The following is a 16,317-nucleotide window of genomic DNA, read 5'->3' as shown; positions in this document are numbered from 1 at the left end:
ATATTATATACACTTTGTAGATTTAAGTGGATTTCGCTAATTAAATATCGTGATTGGCAGAAATAAGGCTATGCACTGCCTATTTTGAGCCGATAAGTTTTGTGAGTAGATAATTGTTTTTTTTGTGCAGTGATGTTCAGTTATTCATGAAATTGTATATGATTACATTGGGGAGTTTAGATATTTATTTAATGTAGCAATGTTGTGTCTATTGTCTTCTGATTATTTCTGGATGAGTTTATTGTCTTTTTATTTCTTCTTCTCTCCTGATTAATTTCAATTCTTACTTGACTAAACTATTTGTACATAGGTTTAAGGTTATATAGTTCAAACTATGTAATTATTAAAGTACTTGAGATTGTCTGTTAATAGCTAATGAATGGTAAAATTGTCAATGAGAGTATAATTATTTCATGTATTATAAAGTATCAGTGTCTATTGATGACTTTCCACTGTTTGCCCTTATATTTTTACTTTTCATATTTTATATGGGTTTTCATTGTTGTCTGTACACAAGTTGTTTTGTAATGTTGGTTCTGTGTGGGTCTTGGGATGTACATTCTTCATGATAATTCTGGTAATTTCATAACATGGGCCTTGGGACGTATATTTTTTTATAACGTGAAATAATTTGTCTATGTAATGTAATTTGAGATATGAGTATATATATGATTGATATGTGAATCAATGCATTGAATTATATTATGTATAATGAAACTTTAAATGTTTTGAATCATTTATAGTTTTTTAATACATCAAAACTGTGTATATTTCTATGCCAACCTTGAAAAAGTAGGGTGTCGGCGAAACACATGCCAGTTGGCGGTGAAGATTATTTGATGGCAATTTGCGAAGAATAGACATTGTGAAGATACATGGATTCACATTTTTTCTTTGCGCTTTGTAAGAAATCCATGGACTATGATTTATAATAAAGTATTGGATGTTTATGAAAAGAAATTCTTGTTAGTATCCCATCACCTCCAAATTGCATCTAATTGTATTGATCAAGACTACAATCTCCCTAGTGGTAGCTAGGGATTTGGGAGGTGAAGTGCCAGGCTTTTTCCTGGCTTACCCCCATCACGTTTAGCTATATCTATATGAATTTACAAACTTTATCACCCCTTGACCATTCTGCATCAAATTTCGAATAAACATGTGTAACTTAACATCTTAAAGCATGCCAAATTGTGTGCATAGTGGTCAAGAGGTTGAAACGTTAGAAGTACGATCCTGAAATCATTTTTTACTCGCCTTTATGATTGGAATTCTGGGTGACAGCTGACCTGCACACATCTCCAGGTCACGAGGGAGTGTGTCAGCCTGCACCCACTCTGACACCCTATTCTCACAAAATGTAGCAGTGGGTGGAAGGTGACATGCTCCTTTCTTGTATTCACAACTAGGAACAGGGCATATGAGGGGTTGCAAGTTGATCTGCTTCTCCTTGGTTGCCCTGTGAACTAAGTTCACAATTGTGAACAAGATGCAGAAGCAGGTGCCAAGCAGGCACCCCTCCCTTTTTTTTGTTTAGGCAAGTGGATTTGGAGAGGGGTCATATCTCCCCAAAATTAGGCAAAGTGAAGGGGTAGCACATATTAGGAATGTCTTTGGGAATGATGGGTGTACAAGGTTCAAATGTTCCCCTTTGCATGTGGGAGTTATATTAAACACCCTCCACAAGCAGCTTTTTTTGGAAAAATCTCTAGCAGTGTTTGAGATTATTGTTTTTGTTAATTAAGGCCAGTGAGTAAAGGGTGTAAAATAAACGCCGACAAGACCAAACATACTTCCTGGTATGTTTTTTTTTTTATGGCGGTCATTTGATTGCGGATTAATTGATGTATGTCACTGGGTATGGCCTAATGAATGTGGTTATGTGATAATGAGTGTGTCTTCATATACTGCCATTTGTATGTACAAGTAATTGTGTTTCTGCGGCCACATATGATGTTGTTTTGATAGATGGATGATTGTGAGTGTGCTATTATGTGAAATATGGTCAGTGCAGGTATGAAGTAGGGGAGTTGATTATGTCAATGTATATATGATTGTGAGGGGTTTGTCTCTAATGTACTTAGGGATTTTTTTATATATTGTAGTTGTTTTTTTTTAAATAGGTGCCTGTCACACTGATTATGTTATGCTGGGTTTGGACACGAGGATTGACTTAGTATGGTATGCATGTATTTCTAGTAGACCTGCTCCATGTAATGTAGCAGCTCTCAAGCAATATTATGAACGTAATTACTCATAGTTCCCTTTTATTGTTTATGAATTTCCTAATCCATTTTAGAAACTATATTTTGAACATTGTTGCAATTGATATTATGTAAGAAAAAGGACAAAGATGTGGCTGGTGTATCTATCATAAAACAAACTTAAGGTTTGATTAAAGACCTGGCCTAAATTATTATAGACTTGTCAATTGAATTTGAAAATCAGGTTTGGTATTTGGCTGATTCAAACCAGTTTTCACAAGTGAAATTTCAATCAGGGGTGAAAACCTGTCTGTGAATTGGGGTATGGGGCAAAAGAGAACAGAATGTTAAGTAATTTATCAAAAGAAACAAAAGAGGGAAGGCATCAATTTACCAACTGGGTACTCATGCCGTTCCCTAGTTGCCAGCCGTTGTCTAATATTGTGTGACCTCTGTGCAGTTAATCCATGTTTTACTATCTACATGATGAGTAGTGTTTAGTTAAAACCTTATAAACGTGGTTAGGTCTAAAAATTAAGGTTAAAATCTTGTTATGTTTCAGATTGGTTTGTGTTGGTGGGGATGGATTCACCAACGAGGTGGCCCATGGTCTACTTCTCAGAGCCCAAATGGATGCAGGGAGGAGTACTGGTTCTGATTTCACACCTGTCCGAGCATCACTTCCTCTTGGTGTAATCCCAGCAGGTGAGAAGAGACTATCCTGGTTTGCTTGGCCATGCAGCCGACCAATTCTTCCTTGTACTTTGTACGCTGTAGTTCTAGCTGCTAGAAACGATGTCAACAGTTGGAATAGTCATTAAATAGTCTGGTTCAGATAATGTGTACAAAATAGAACAATTTTCAAGTACTATGAGATAGTGATTCGTTTTTTATTCAAGTCTGTGATCTGTGGCTGGAACCAATCATCTTTTAGAACAAAACTTTCAAGGCCCTAAATAGAACAATACAAAATAGATTTTGCATATAGACCACATGTAAGTAAAGAGAAAGCAAGCTCTCTGTATGCTGGTTGCTTGGCTTTTACTTGCTACATCACACTTGGTTTGCTAAAATATATTTCTATGAAATGCTTATTAAGATTATGAATACATAACCTTTTACTGACAAACTGAGGTTAATGCCACAATCTCAGGCCAGTTATACTTTAAATATACCTTTCATTGGTATGAGTTTATTTACTTTTACTTGCAGTGACCATATCAATGCTTCATTCATGAGCAGTACCAAATAATTTCATCAGATTGGTTAGTAAAAATGGACAGAAATAAATTCTCCCTCATCATGTTTACCCGGAATCAAACGTCTTCACTATGGGTATTTGTCAAGTCTTGTTAGCCGAGAACCAATTCAATATATTTACTATGTGAATGGCAGACCTACACCAAATATCAGTCTGGATGTATGAACAGATTTATTATCCATGTTTTCCATGAGTTCATTTATGCCTCTTCCTTATTTCTAAATTTCCTTTTCAGGATTATTGTATTATGCAGTCGCACACAGATGGGGACTGATGGGTTTTGCTCTCTCCTTTGTCTGTGTAGAGCTCACTCAGGCTGGAGAAGTTAAGAGCACCCTCCCAAACCTATTCCACGGATGCCTGGAAGTTACATCCTCCCCTGATGTTGTACCCATCCCTGCTTACACACACTGTGCTGTTCAACTTCTTGGTAAACAGCAGAAAGCATGGCCCCATACTCTTCAGCGTGCCTGCAAAGCCCAACACAGTAGTTCAAATGGCTCAGTGAGCTCAAAATGGCCCAGTGAGTTAATGCTTGCCACTGCCATAGACATTGATCTCAAGGTGAAGGTGATCATTTTGAATTCTGGCAAGGCAGACTTAGCTTCCCATCCTTACAGGACACAGCCTTAACAGCTAGGGTTTTATCACGTTGTGCCTTTGCCACACATTTTTACTATCCATGTTTTTACCACATATATGCCTTTACAACGCATGCTTTTACCACCCATTGAAGGTAAGTTGTGGGGGTGTGTAGGGGTCTCCACCCACAAATAAATATTTTAATATGTATATATATATATATATATATATATATATATATATATATATATATATATATATGTATATATATAAAAATATATATAAGCAATGCCTGGTAATGGCATGTGTTGTAAAAGCATATGCGTTCTAAACTCACGTACGGTAAAAAATGTGTTGTAAAGCTGTGCAAAGTATTTCCCTGCATTGCTCCGTCCCACAACTGTCCTTCTGAGGTCAATAAATTGTGTACCACAAATTTGGCAGTAGTCCCTTAGACCAGTGCTTGGAAAATTGCAGATTTGCCGGTTGGGACTGGTGGGATTTTACAGGTCTGCCTGTAAATATGGCCCAGTAGAATTCTTTGCCAATAGTGAAAGTACAGGTCTAAACCAATTTACCTGCTTATATTTGAAAGACATGAAAGGCATGTATCTCTCGTCTCTTACCTCGAGATGATTGTATTGTATTTGCATTTATATAGTGCTTACTACCCCTGATGAGGCGTCAAAGTGCTTTTTCGGCAGGTAGTCCGCTACTCCGGGACCCAAAGAGGATTAGTGTTAAATTAGTATAGTGAAACGTGCAAGTAAATTTTAAGTGGTGGATAGTTTAGTCAGTTATTTGGATTTGGAATGATAGCAGAAGGATAGAGGAGGAAAACAAAGGTTTGTATTTATATAGCGCTTGTTACTCCTGTTGGGGTGTTGAAACATGCTATTTAGGAAGCCCATACAGGATTAGTGGTGAATTAATATGGTGAAATATGAAAGTAATTTCAGTGGTGGATATTAGTCAGTTATTTGAAGTGAGCAGGATAGCGGAGGGATAAAAGGGGAAGAAAGGTTTGCATTCATATAGCACTTGTTACCCGATGGATGTTGAAGCGCTTTTCTGGCGAGTAGCACGCTACTCTGGAACCCATCGGGATTAGTATGGTGAAACATGAAAGTAATTTTAGTGGTGGATATGTTAGTCAGTTATTTGGGTTGAGAAGGGTTGGGGAGGGGTAGAAAAGAGAGAAGAGTTTAGAAAGGTTTGATTTGGGGGATCGTTATAGTAAAAGAGGTGTAAGATGATGCAAGGAGGGGTAGAGTAGGAGAGAGTCTCTAAAGGTTTTTTGGGGGGATCATAGTAGTGGTATGGGGTTTGGAGTTAAATTGAAATTGAAATTGAGTGGTATTTATATAGCGCATGGCTACCCGGAGGCATCCCTGCGCTGAAGGTAGGCAGAGGTCCAGAGCGCTTTAACCCCTTCCATGCTCATGACGAGCTCAGCTCGTCATGCAGTACAGTGCTCCTGTGCTCATGACGAGCTGAGCTCGTCATGACCACACCCGTTTTTATTGCTGTCCAGCACAGCAGAGGAATCTCTCAAGCAGCGATGTGGTTAAAGGAACAGGAGTGTCTTTAGGGATCTGCGGAAGGAGAGATGGTTGGATTCTGCTCGAAGGTGGGGTGGGAGGGAGTTCCAGAGTTTGGCAATGTGCAGGGAGAATTGCCGGCCTCCACTTCTTGCTTTTTTGATTTTAGGAATGGATGCCAGGTTAAGAGCTTTGGATCGGAGGGCTCTGTTGGGCTGATAGCGCTGGATGGCGTTCTTGCGGATGGGGGGGGGGCCTAAGTTGTGGAATGTTTTATGGGCGAAACATAGTGATTTAAATTTGATTCTTTCCTCAATGGGAAGCCAATGGAGGGATTTCAGCGCTGGTCTGGCAGATTGAATTTTAGGTATGTTAAGCAGCAATCTCTCAGCCCGATTCTGGACGGTCTGAAGCTTAGAGATAGTGGCTATCGGGGTTCCCAGATAAAGCGTGTTTGCGCAGTCCAGCCTGGACAAAACGAGGCGCCTGTATCATTATCTTTCTAGCCCCTAAGGGCAGGATTGGGAGGATTTTGTGAGAGATTTGGAGGAGACCGTAGCAAGTAGCAGCAGTCTTCCGAGCCTGAGCCTTGAAGGAGAGGTCCTGGTCCAGCCAAACGCCCAGACTCTTTACCTGGGTTTTGGGGATGGGGGCCGGGCCCAGGACAGTGGGCCAGTTTTCTCTCATGTCAAGTGGGGAACGATTTCCCAAGACCATAATCTCGCTCTTATCGCCATTTAGTTTCAGAAAGGAGTCCCTCATCCAGGAAGCTATCTCTTGAAGACAGGAGTGTAGGCCTTGGGGGTTACTGTCCTTTTTGTTGAATCCAATCACCAGCTGAGTGTCATCAGCATAGGTAATGATGTGGACTCCAAAGGGGAGAACTGCTTCGGCAAGCGTGTGGGTATAAACATTGAAAAGAGTAGGGCTTAAGGAGGAGCCCTGAGGTACTCCACAGTGAAGGTTGTTTTTTTTGGAGGTTACTTCATTGTGGATCACTTGGAATGATCTATTGTCAAGAAACGACTGGAGCCAAGCTCGTGCGGTGCCAGAGATACCTGGTTGCTCAGCCTCTGGATTAGAATGTGGTGGTTAACGGTATCAAAAGCCGCGCTGAGATGGAGAAGCAGGACTACCGCTGTACCACCCGAGTCAATTATCTTTCTGGTTTCCTCTACTACCGAGATCAGGGCTGTTTCTGTTCCCTGAAGTGGGCGGAAACCCGTCTGTGTGTGGTGGAGAAGATTGTGGGTCTCTAGAAAGGAGGAAAGAATTGTGTTGAAGTATTTTTGAGTAATTTTACTTATCCCGAGCAGAAGAGATATGGGCCGGTAGTTTCCTAGATCAGACGGGTCCAGGGAGGGTTTCTTTAGCAGGGCCTTCACCATGGCTTCCTTCCAGGCTGGGGGAACCACTCCTGATGCGAGTGAGGTGTTGACTAACTCTAAAATTACCGGAAAGACTACATCTGCCACCTGTGTGAGCCTTCGTATGGGAGCGGGGTCTTTGGGAGAACCACTTTTAACTTTGGAAAACAGTTTTTCTAACTCTGGCAATTCCAAGGGCGGGATGTAATCAAGGCCGGGCTGCCTATTACCAGGGGGAGGGAGTGTGATGTCTTTATTTACGGGGGGAAAAGAGGAAAAAATTGTGTTGATTTTAGTGAAAAAGAATTCGGCCAGTTTGTCACACTGGGCTCCTGATATGTCGGGGTGGGCGGGATTAGGGGGAGGTTTTAAGAGGGTTTTCACAACCTTAAAGATCTTGCGCGTAGAGTTGGATGCACCTAAGATTTTTCCCTCATAGAAGCTAGCCTGTGTGGTTCTAATATTGGCTTTGTAGAGGTTGATGTTTTTTCTGTATTTTTCTTTTGAGTCTGGGGAAAAACATTTCCTCCAAGCTCTCTCCAATTTTTTACAGTTCTGTTTTAAAACTCGAAGAGCATCCGTGTACCGCAGCTTTTTGGGGTTTTATGTCTTTTTGGGACTATTATGTCTTTTTCAGGAATGTGGGTATCCAGGGAATTTGTAATCCAGCGGTTCAAATTTTCATTGGCTAAAGCTATATCTGCCGAAGGTGAAGGTTTGGATGCTTTCAGAGTAGTAGCCCATTGTTCAGATGACAGGTCAAAGTCAAAGTCAAAGTCAAAGTCAAAAGATTTGTATAGCGCGCTACATACCCAGAGGGTCTCAAGGCGCTTGAAGAAGGGTGGGGAGTTACTTGTCGAATATCCACGTTTTGAGTTGCTTTCTGAATGCTAGGTGGTTCTGAGTAAGGCGAAGGTGTGTGGGAAGTGAGTTCCAAGTTTTAGCTGCTAGGTAGGAGAAGGATCTACCTCCCATGGTGGTTTTGTTGATGCGAGGTACAGTGGCAAGGGCTTGGTTGGAGGATCGTAGCTGGCGGGAGGGGGTGTAGAAGGATAGTCGTGTGTTGAGGCATTCGGGTCCGAGTTCGTAGAGTGCTTTGTGTGCGTGGGTTAGGAGCCGGAAAGTGATCCTCTTATTGACGGGGAGCCAGTGTAGGTTTTTCAGGTGATCAAAGATGTCTTCTTTACGCGGAATGTCTAATATGAGCCTGGCTGAGGCGTTCTGGATGCGTTGAAGTTTTTTCTGGAGTTTTGCGGTGATGCCGGCGTAGAGGGTGTTTCCGTAGTCCAGTCGGCTCGTGACCAGAGCGTGGGTGACAGTTTTTCTAGTTTCGGTAGGGATCCAGCGAAATGATTTTTTGAGCATGCGAAGAATGTTGAAGCAAGATGAAGAAACGGAGTTGACTTGTCTGTTCATCGAGAGTGAGGAATCCAGGATGACGCCCAGGTTCCGTGCGTGGTCCGTCGGGATGGGTGCTTTTCCAAGGGCCTCTGGCCACCAAGAGTCGTCCCAGGCGGAGGGGGAGGTACCTAAGATGAGGACTTCTGTTTTGTCTGAGTTCAGTTTCAGACGGCTGTGCTTCATCCATTCGGCTACTTCTTTCATTCCTTCGTGTAGGTTGGTTTTAGCCGTGTTAGGGTCTCTGGTGAGTGATAGGATCAGTTGAGTGTCGTCGGCGTAGGAGATGATGTTGAGGTTATGTTGGCGTGCGATGGTCGCGAGGGGGCTCATGTAAACGTTGAAGAGGGTGGGACTGAGTGAGGACCCTTGAGGTACGCCGCAGATGACTTCAGTAGCCTCTGACTTGAATGGTGGAAGGCGGACTCTCTGGGTTCTTCCGGAGAGGAACAAGGTGATCCATTCCAGTGCTTTTCCTTGGATTCCGATGTTTTTGAGGCGCTGTAGAAGGGTGCTGGATTTCACGAGGAGGGGGGGCTCTCCTTAAAGTTTTGCCTGGTGGGGACCATGTAAATGGTATGAGAAAGTGGTCCGACCAGGGGACCGGTATGGGGTTTTCCCCAACCAGAGTATCCAGGTTCGAAAAGATTGCATCTAGTGAGTGGCCCTTTATATGAGTGGGTTTGGAGACTTTATGCGAAAGTTGGAAGACCGCAAGGAGAGAGTCGGTGTAGAGGATATATTGAGAGAAGTATAGGCTGAGAAATAGGGAAGTGCATTGGAAAAGCTAAATTAGAAAAAAGTGATAAATATATAGATCCATAAGTACATTGAAAGTATATAGATGCATAATGGAGGTATGTATATTGGTCAGCATTTCTGGCCCTGGTCAGTCTCGAATAGGCTCAAACAGGCAACTGCCCTTGTCCTCGCCGCCCTTAGACTTGACGCCCAGGCTGAGATGCCCTAAGCCTGGCCTTTTATAGCCTTAGTAATCAGGTGGCCCCGTCAGCCAATGGGAACCCTAGCCCTAACACTATCCAATCACAACACTAGCCCTAAAAAATCTAGAACCAATAGGAGACCAGGACCTTACAGCCAATCTTAGCCCTAGTCCAAGCACCCACTCAGTTCAAAAACCCTAATTTTTGCGTGCAATAGAGGCCCCTCGCCCAACCAGCAGTCACATCCCAAGTCCAAGCAACCAATGGCACAGGAAGCCCTTGTCCCTGCTTCCAATAGAAAGCCTAACCCTACTCTTAGTCCCACAACCAGTCCAGCAACCAATCACACCAGGAGCCCTAATCGCTACTTCCAATTAAAAGTCTAACCCTAGCCCTAACCCTTGTTACCCAAAGACTGCCAGGAATGCATTTATTTCGAAGTGAGATGTACACACCCAAGAAGTTTACATTAATATTTTAAAAGGCTTTATTACTATATTAGAGCCCTCTTTTAGTGCAGAGTCTAAATAAGAGTAATTACAGATAGAAACTTTATGGTAAGGAAAATAAAGGCAAGGAAATCTTTGAGTGAAATATAAATTGGAATTCCCTCTTTTCTAGCCCTAGCTAATGTCTGCATCAGCACCAAAATCTTTCCGAACTTAGAAGCTTCCCAAAATGGTCTACATCATACATGTTCCCAATTCAATGTTTTCCCAGACTTCTGCCTGCTCACAGGAGCAAGGCCAGTCTTAGTTTGCCATGTCAGTGTTCTTTCGAGAAGCAGATAGCGGGTGTCAGCAAGTGCCGATGTACGACTTGACACAAGTGGCAGTTGTGGGATATGTGTTCTTTCTGGAATGCTGAAGCATTACTCGTCTTGAAACGTTCTTGCAGGGACCTTATATACAATTTCTCAACATTATTATGAGAAAAAAACCTTGTGGTTTGTGATGTAAGGTGTGAATAGAAATGTGTGAATTTGCTCTAAGAATTGTCTAGGCCTACTGTGTTTCTCTTACTTTTGTGTTTCTCTCATCATAATTATTAATATGTAACATATTGATCATTGATACGCTGTCAATGTATAAGAAGCATCACTATATTTATTTTTTGTATATATGTTACAAATTTATTTTTATGTATATATGTCACAAATCATTATTTTGTTTATGTCAATTACATATATACACAGTATAGTGATGTTTCGTATACATTGACATTGACAAGAACCACCTCTTTTTAAAGATAGTCATATTTTCTTTGAAAATAATGTAACTTTAAAGGGCAGGTCCAGTAGTCCGCGTCACCTGGTGCTGTGGCTAACTTGCTCCCTCATAATGCTATTTAAGTCTCACCTTGCACTGTCTGGTTGGCTTACCAAAACTTACAATGGACTTACGCTCCTCCCCCTTTGCTTGCCATTGGTTGGCTATATGACCACACTCATTTGCTTGCCTCCTGTGTGATGGCTTGCCTTAGTCTTCTTTTGTTTGCCTCTCCTCTCGTGCTAAGCATCTTTATCATCATTTTGACTGCCTTACATATCCTTCCACTACTCATTTTTTTAAACGACTTTTTTATTTTCGGTTAATCAATCAATTAAGTGCATTTGTTTTCCAGGTCTCCCCTGTGCTCCGTGTAGTTAACTGCCACATGTGATGCTTTTCCTCTGCTCCCTCCATCCAGCTTTATTTTTATTTTACCGCCACAGCCCACTGTGGAGTTTTTCTTCTTTCACTTTTTTTGACTGGCAGGCCGTAAAAGACTGCTAACCCCTCCACCTTAAAAAGTACTTTCAAATTCCTGAAGTATGAGCTTTTATTTACTTATATTCGGATCAGTAAGTTTAAAAAAAGGCACGTGTGTCATATAGCAGACCGTGCATGCGTGGAGTCATGTGCACCTTTACTTGATGACGTATATGTGCGCTTGCTTGTAGTTGCATCTGTGCACCTCGGTCATCATTTCATACATGCTCCTACGAAATGACTTGATTGTGTCACTGCACCTTTTTAGGTTTCGACCTGGCGAGGGCACGCAGTGCCCCTCCCAGATCGAAAACTTTTGTCAACAGTATGGATGTTCGGACCGCCTCTGTTTCCCATTGGCTAGCTCCATAAATGGAGGCTAGCCATTGGGAGACAGAGGCTGTCAATCACGCTTTCTCGGAAAAACGCGATTCGGGGGCCTTTCTCGGGCTTTTTTTAAGTCCCGCCCCTTTGTCCCGGGCCGCGCTGTGATTGGCTGCCGGCCCGGGACACCCCCGTGACGTCATTCCCCGGGCCGCGCTGTGATTGGCTGCCGGCCCGGGACCTGACTAGTTTTGTAGTTTCATTTTAAAGAACTTCGTAGCTGATAAGGGGCAGAAGCGCGTTTGCGAACACGTGACACCCCATTCCTTTAGTGTTTTGTTTGGAGGTGTGTGTTTTCTCACTCTGGGTATGTCGCTAGTATTTTCGCTGAGTGAGAAGTGCTACTGTCGTGTTTTTGTTTCTCCTCCTTTTAACTTGAAGTGAATCTAAACGGGCCCGAGACTGGGGGTGCAGACTGCAGAGCCTTCGAAATCGCTAGTGTGTGGACGGAGAAAATGCGTGAACGGAGCGTGGCCTGCGTGGGAAGAAATGCGGACCAACGCGCCATTGTAAAGCGCGCGCGGGGTATCTTTGGGCCGCATTACAAGGCCGCGGCGGCTCTCCCGAGAGACGAGCGAGCATCGGCCGGTTCCCAGGAAGATTAGCTGCTGAGCTGCCGAGGCGGGGCCGGGGTGGAAGAGCTGTGATGTGTTTCTTGACTCGTTCTTTCCTACGAGTGCCATCTTGCTCGGAAACCCCTCCATTTCTGTGGGCGGCCTGATGACATCATGCATCTCGCTGGACCTTTATTGGGCCTTTTATGTAAGCCGTAAATGCAAAATATTTGACTGCGACTTACTTTCTACACAAAACTCCCTCCCTCTCAATCTCCCTGTCCCTCCTCTCCCCTTCTCCGGGGCCCTCCGCTCTCCGCTTCGGTGCGCACTCCCTTCCTCTCGTCACATTTCTTCCCCTTCCGCTCTAATTCGCCTCCTCTCCACGCGTCTATCGCGCATGCATGTTCATGGTCTCTCCTCTCCGCACATCCCTCCTCTTCGCTCTTCTACTCTCTCAGGTGCGCATACCTTGTCTCCCATGTACTTCTTTCCAGCACGCGGAATCCTCTCCCCAGCTACATTACCTTCTAAACTCGACGTCTCTCCCACAAGCACAGTTATTCCTTCCCTCGCTCCACTTAGATTCCTTTTCTAACCTCTACTTCTGCCTCATGTGTTCATTCCTTCTCCCCGCGTGGCCATTCAACACTAGCCGCTCGGTGTCTTCCATATGCTGTCTTTTCTTTACTGTATTGCTTTTCAGAGTGCCGATGTCCTCTGGCTTCCAGCACCTCTCACCTGCACATGCCCCTCTTCCCTATCTCACGCGCACCTTCGGTCCTCCGTGCCTCACTCGCTCCTTTCACATCCCCTCTACTTCTCTTCTATGGAGACTTGTACTTCTTCTACTTCTCCACCAGCACAGTGTGTGTTTCCACTCGCCCGTGGCACTGGAGACTGAAGCACATCCTTCTTAGGGTGACAACCGTCTTGCTGGTCATTATGGACACTCTTTCCAGTTCTGTACTTTTATGTGATCACACTATGCATTATGGGGGGTGTAGTGTTGCTTTGATTCCATTAGAACACAGCTGAAAACAATGATTTGTGGATAAAAACTCTAGTCCCACTAAATCTTGGAAGTGCTTATTCACACACACACATATGCAAACACACACTCTCTCTCCCTCAACAGGTGCACCACTACCTCCTCACAAGCACGGACACATTTTGTAAAACAGGTTCTTTAACCCACCATGCCATCTTACTGGCATGAAATCTCTGATCTGCACAACTCTGCTGCAAACACCTATCCCCCTGAGCTATCTGACTGCTATCGAAGCTTGTAACCGGAAAGTGATGAAGGTAACAAAGGCCTTGTTCAGTTTTGGGCAGAGGCATTAATTCCATACTAGTCTAGACCCTTCTGCCGCCCTGCCATTTCCACATCCACTGGTGGTAACTGTTCTGAATTAATGAAATCTCTGAATGGCTGCTTTGTGGAAACAGCACCTTTTAGAGACTTCCTAGCTGTGCAGAATTCTGGGCCTACAGGCAGAACAGGAGAGACATCCTGTGGCAGTCCCAGGGGATTTATTGCGCTTTACCAGGCCGTGTGAGGGCTTCATGGCACCAGGTCAATCCGAAGGGTTACCTTCTCTGAGGGCACAATTAACTCCCCCACCGGCCCACTCCCAACAAGAGGGGAAACCTCTCCTGCATGCCCGTTGTATCGCTAAGGTCATTTCTGTGATCCCCTCTTTGTCTGCTGGTGTTTGTGCATAACATGGCTTATGGGTCGAGGTTTGTTTGGCCACTGGCAAAGGCAGGGATGCCACCACCTGCTTCTGCCTTCTAAGCGGCACCCGGGTGGCAATATCTTGCTGAAAGGAGTCTAATGCTACTCAAAGCTGATGTTAAAACCATGGCAATATTTTCGCAGTGCTTAGTGCTTCGATGTACTATAAAGTCTTATAAATTGTTGTTTATTTTTCATAACATCATTTTTCCTCCCCCGGTGCCTCTGAACCCCCCTTCCCACAACCCTCTATGCTTCCAATGCCCCTTAAACCATCCTCGTCCCACACTTGTATCACGTTTTCTAATTGGGGGCACCTTGGTGGGTGCTGGGAAGATATGAGACTCACAACCCTCTAATCATATTGACCAGAATACACCCCCTCCCACTCATCTCAACTCCCTCATGAACATTCTACTGTAGTGATATCTGCCCTCTTCCTTCTCTCCGTAATTCCACCCACCTCATATTTTACAAGTAATACAGGAGGCACATGGATCCGAGCACTGGTGCAATCCCATGCACTTGGGAAGCATGCAGCAGGGCCCGAATTATGCAGGCGTGATGTCCTGGTTTAGGCTGCAGCACACCATGACACTGCACCCGATTACAGTGCGGAAGCAAACTCTGAAATACTGCGCCTGCGCGGAGGAGGGGGCATCATAGAAAGACAGAGCCCCTGTCTGAAACTACTACTCCATGTTTGCCCGGAGGAGGAGCATCTCCCCTCGCAGGAGGGCCGTGTGCATCAAGAGATGAGCGGCTGGTGTCATCGGTGGAAGGGATGGCTGGATGCCCTGAGTGACGAGCGGGGACGCTGTGGGCTGCTCTGCCTCTGGCCAATGAGCTCACAGGGAGGAAGAGGGGACAACCCTCCTCTCGGTGACTGAGAAGGGCTGGCGCCACAGTGAGCACGTGGAGATAATGCCCCTTCTCAATCAAAACTGAGGGTTACATTGTTCTTAGTGAGTACGAAGAGATAACTGGATGCCCCCCGCCTCTCTGTGACTGAGAGGAGAGCTGCTCAGTCTCAGAGATTGCAAAGGGATGACGTCTGTATCACTAAGTAAGGAGGGCTGGCATCATGTTTCATTGACTAAGACTAGCTGCCCAGCCGCTGATGGCTGTTCTGTGTCAGTGAGTAAGAGGATAGAGGTGCCTGGTCTCAGTGAGGAGCAAACACTTTGCTCAACTCATTGTGCAGAGGAGAGGGACTGCAATCCTATCTCAGTGAGTGACAAATAATCTATTCCTTTTTTCAGCACTAGAGAAGAGAGAGCCCCAGTGCTTAATTTGTAAAAAAACATAAGTGGTAGCGCCCTCGCCAGGAGGCCACTGTAGTTTTCACCACCCATTGCCCCGGACATTGCTACCAATGACATTATCAAAACAACTTCTAACCATCAGATTCCTAAACGTTTGACAATTCATATTTTTTTAGCCTCCAAAGCTATAAGAATGGCTTAGGTGGCAGGTATGAAGCATTTAAAATGTACATTGAATTAATAAACAACAATTGTTGCGCTCATCTCTAAATTCAACAAACAGCCCTACCATGTGGCAGACTGTCATGAGAGCCGGTGTTGATAAATAAGTGGCGGTGCCGAGCACCGGAAACCACTGGCTCAAATTAAGCACTACAGTTGCCATATCTTAGTGAGTAAGAGGGGATGCCCGCCTTCACTCCGTGAGACAGACTGGGAGACGTTGCATGTCTCAGTGAATCAGAAAGGCCCACTTTCCTGACTCTGTAATTGAGACAGAATGTCAGTCTTATTTCAGTGACTAATAAGAGTTGAAAATGAATGTTGGTCTTGCTTCTGTGAGTCTGAAGGGATCTCTCTGTTGTCTCTATGAGTGAGCATGTGAGGCCAACGGTCCTATGTTGTGAGCACTCTATGGAGTGCTTGCTATTTTTATAGACGTTCCTCACTAGTTTCACTCATTTTTTGGACCTTCATCCTGCGACCTATGATTATCAGACGCAAAGATGTTTGGTGCTCCAGGCAAAACTGCATTTTGCCTTTTGGGCGGCTCCCAACCACCAGGTTGAAAGCATTTTTTCATCCATTTTCCTGTTTTTTGGCACTGCCTTGTGGAGGTCACCAAAGCCTGCTGTTTACCCTGCCCCATGCACACCACAGAAGCAAGAGGTGGGTGTCCGAAGAGCTTCATTTCTCGGGCGAGTGTTCCACGTGGCAGCTTGGCTTGGAGTGTTACCGGTGTCCATGTACAAACCCAGAAAGCCTAGAGCAGCTACACCTTGTTTAGGTTTCGGCCTGGCCGTAGCACTGCGAAGCAGTGCTCCGCCCAGGGCGAAAACTTATGTCCTACAGTATGGGGCTTTGGTCCCGCCTCTGTCTTCCATTGGCTAGCTCCATAAATGGAGGCTAGCCATTGGAAGAGATTGGCTGTCAGTCACTCTTTCCCCGTCGGAACGCGATTTGGGGGCGTTTCCGTGTCTTTTTTTAAGTCCCGCCCTCTCCTCTTCCCATTGGCTGGAATTTTACCTTCCAGCCAATGGGAAGGGGAGAGCACGAAAAACACGCCCCGAGCTCTACTCCATCGCGCTCTCGTCTTCTTTTTCACT

The 16,317-nt window shown here is 44.5% G+C and overlaps 1 protein-coding gene across 1 annotated transcript in view; it reads left to right on the top strand.

The window, feature by feature from the left end:
- CERKL (CERK like autophagy regulator) overlaps positions 1–16,317 on the top strand; it is a 593,964-nt gene that overhangs the window by 219,730 nt on the left and 357,917 nt on the right. Inside the window, exon 5 of the mRNA XM_086956224.1 lies at positions 2,767–2,909. Within this exon, the coding sequence (XP_086812350.1) occupies positions 2,767–2,909 (143 nt within the window). The remainder of the gene's footprint in view (positions 1–2,766; positions 2,910–16,317) is intronic.

The sequence above is a fragment of the Lissotriton vulgaris genome, chromosome 2_1 (genome assembly GCF_964263255.1).
Source record: "Lissotriton vulgaris chromosome 2_1, aLisVul1.2, whole genome shotgun sequence".
Classification (NCBI taxonomy): domain Eukaryota; kingdom Metazoa; phylum Chordata; class Amphibia; order Caudata; family Salamandridae; genus Lissotriton; species Lissotriton vulgaris.
This window is presented reverse-complemented; position numbering and strand designations above follow the sequence as displayed.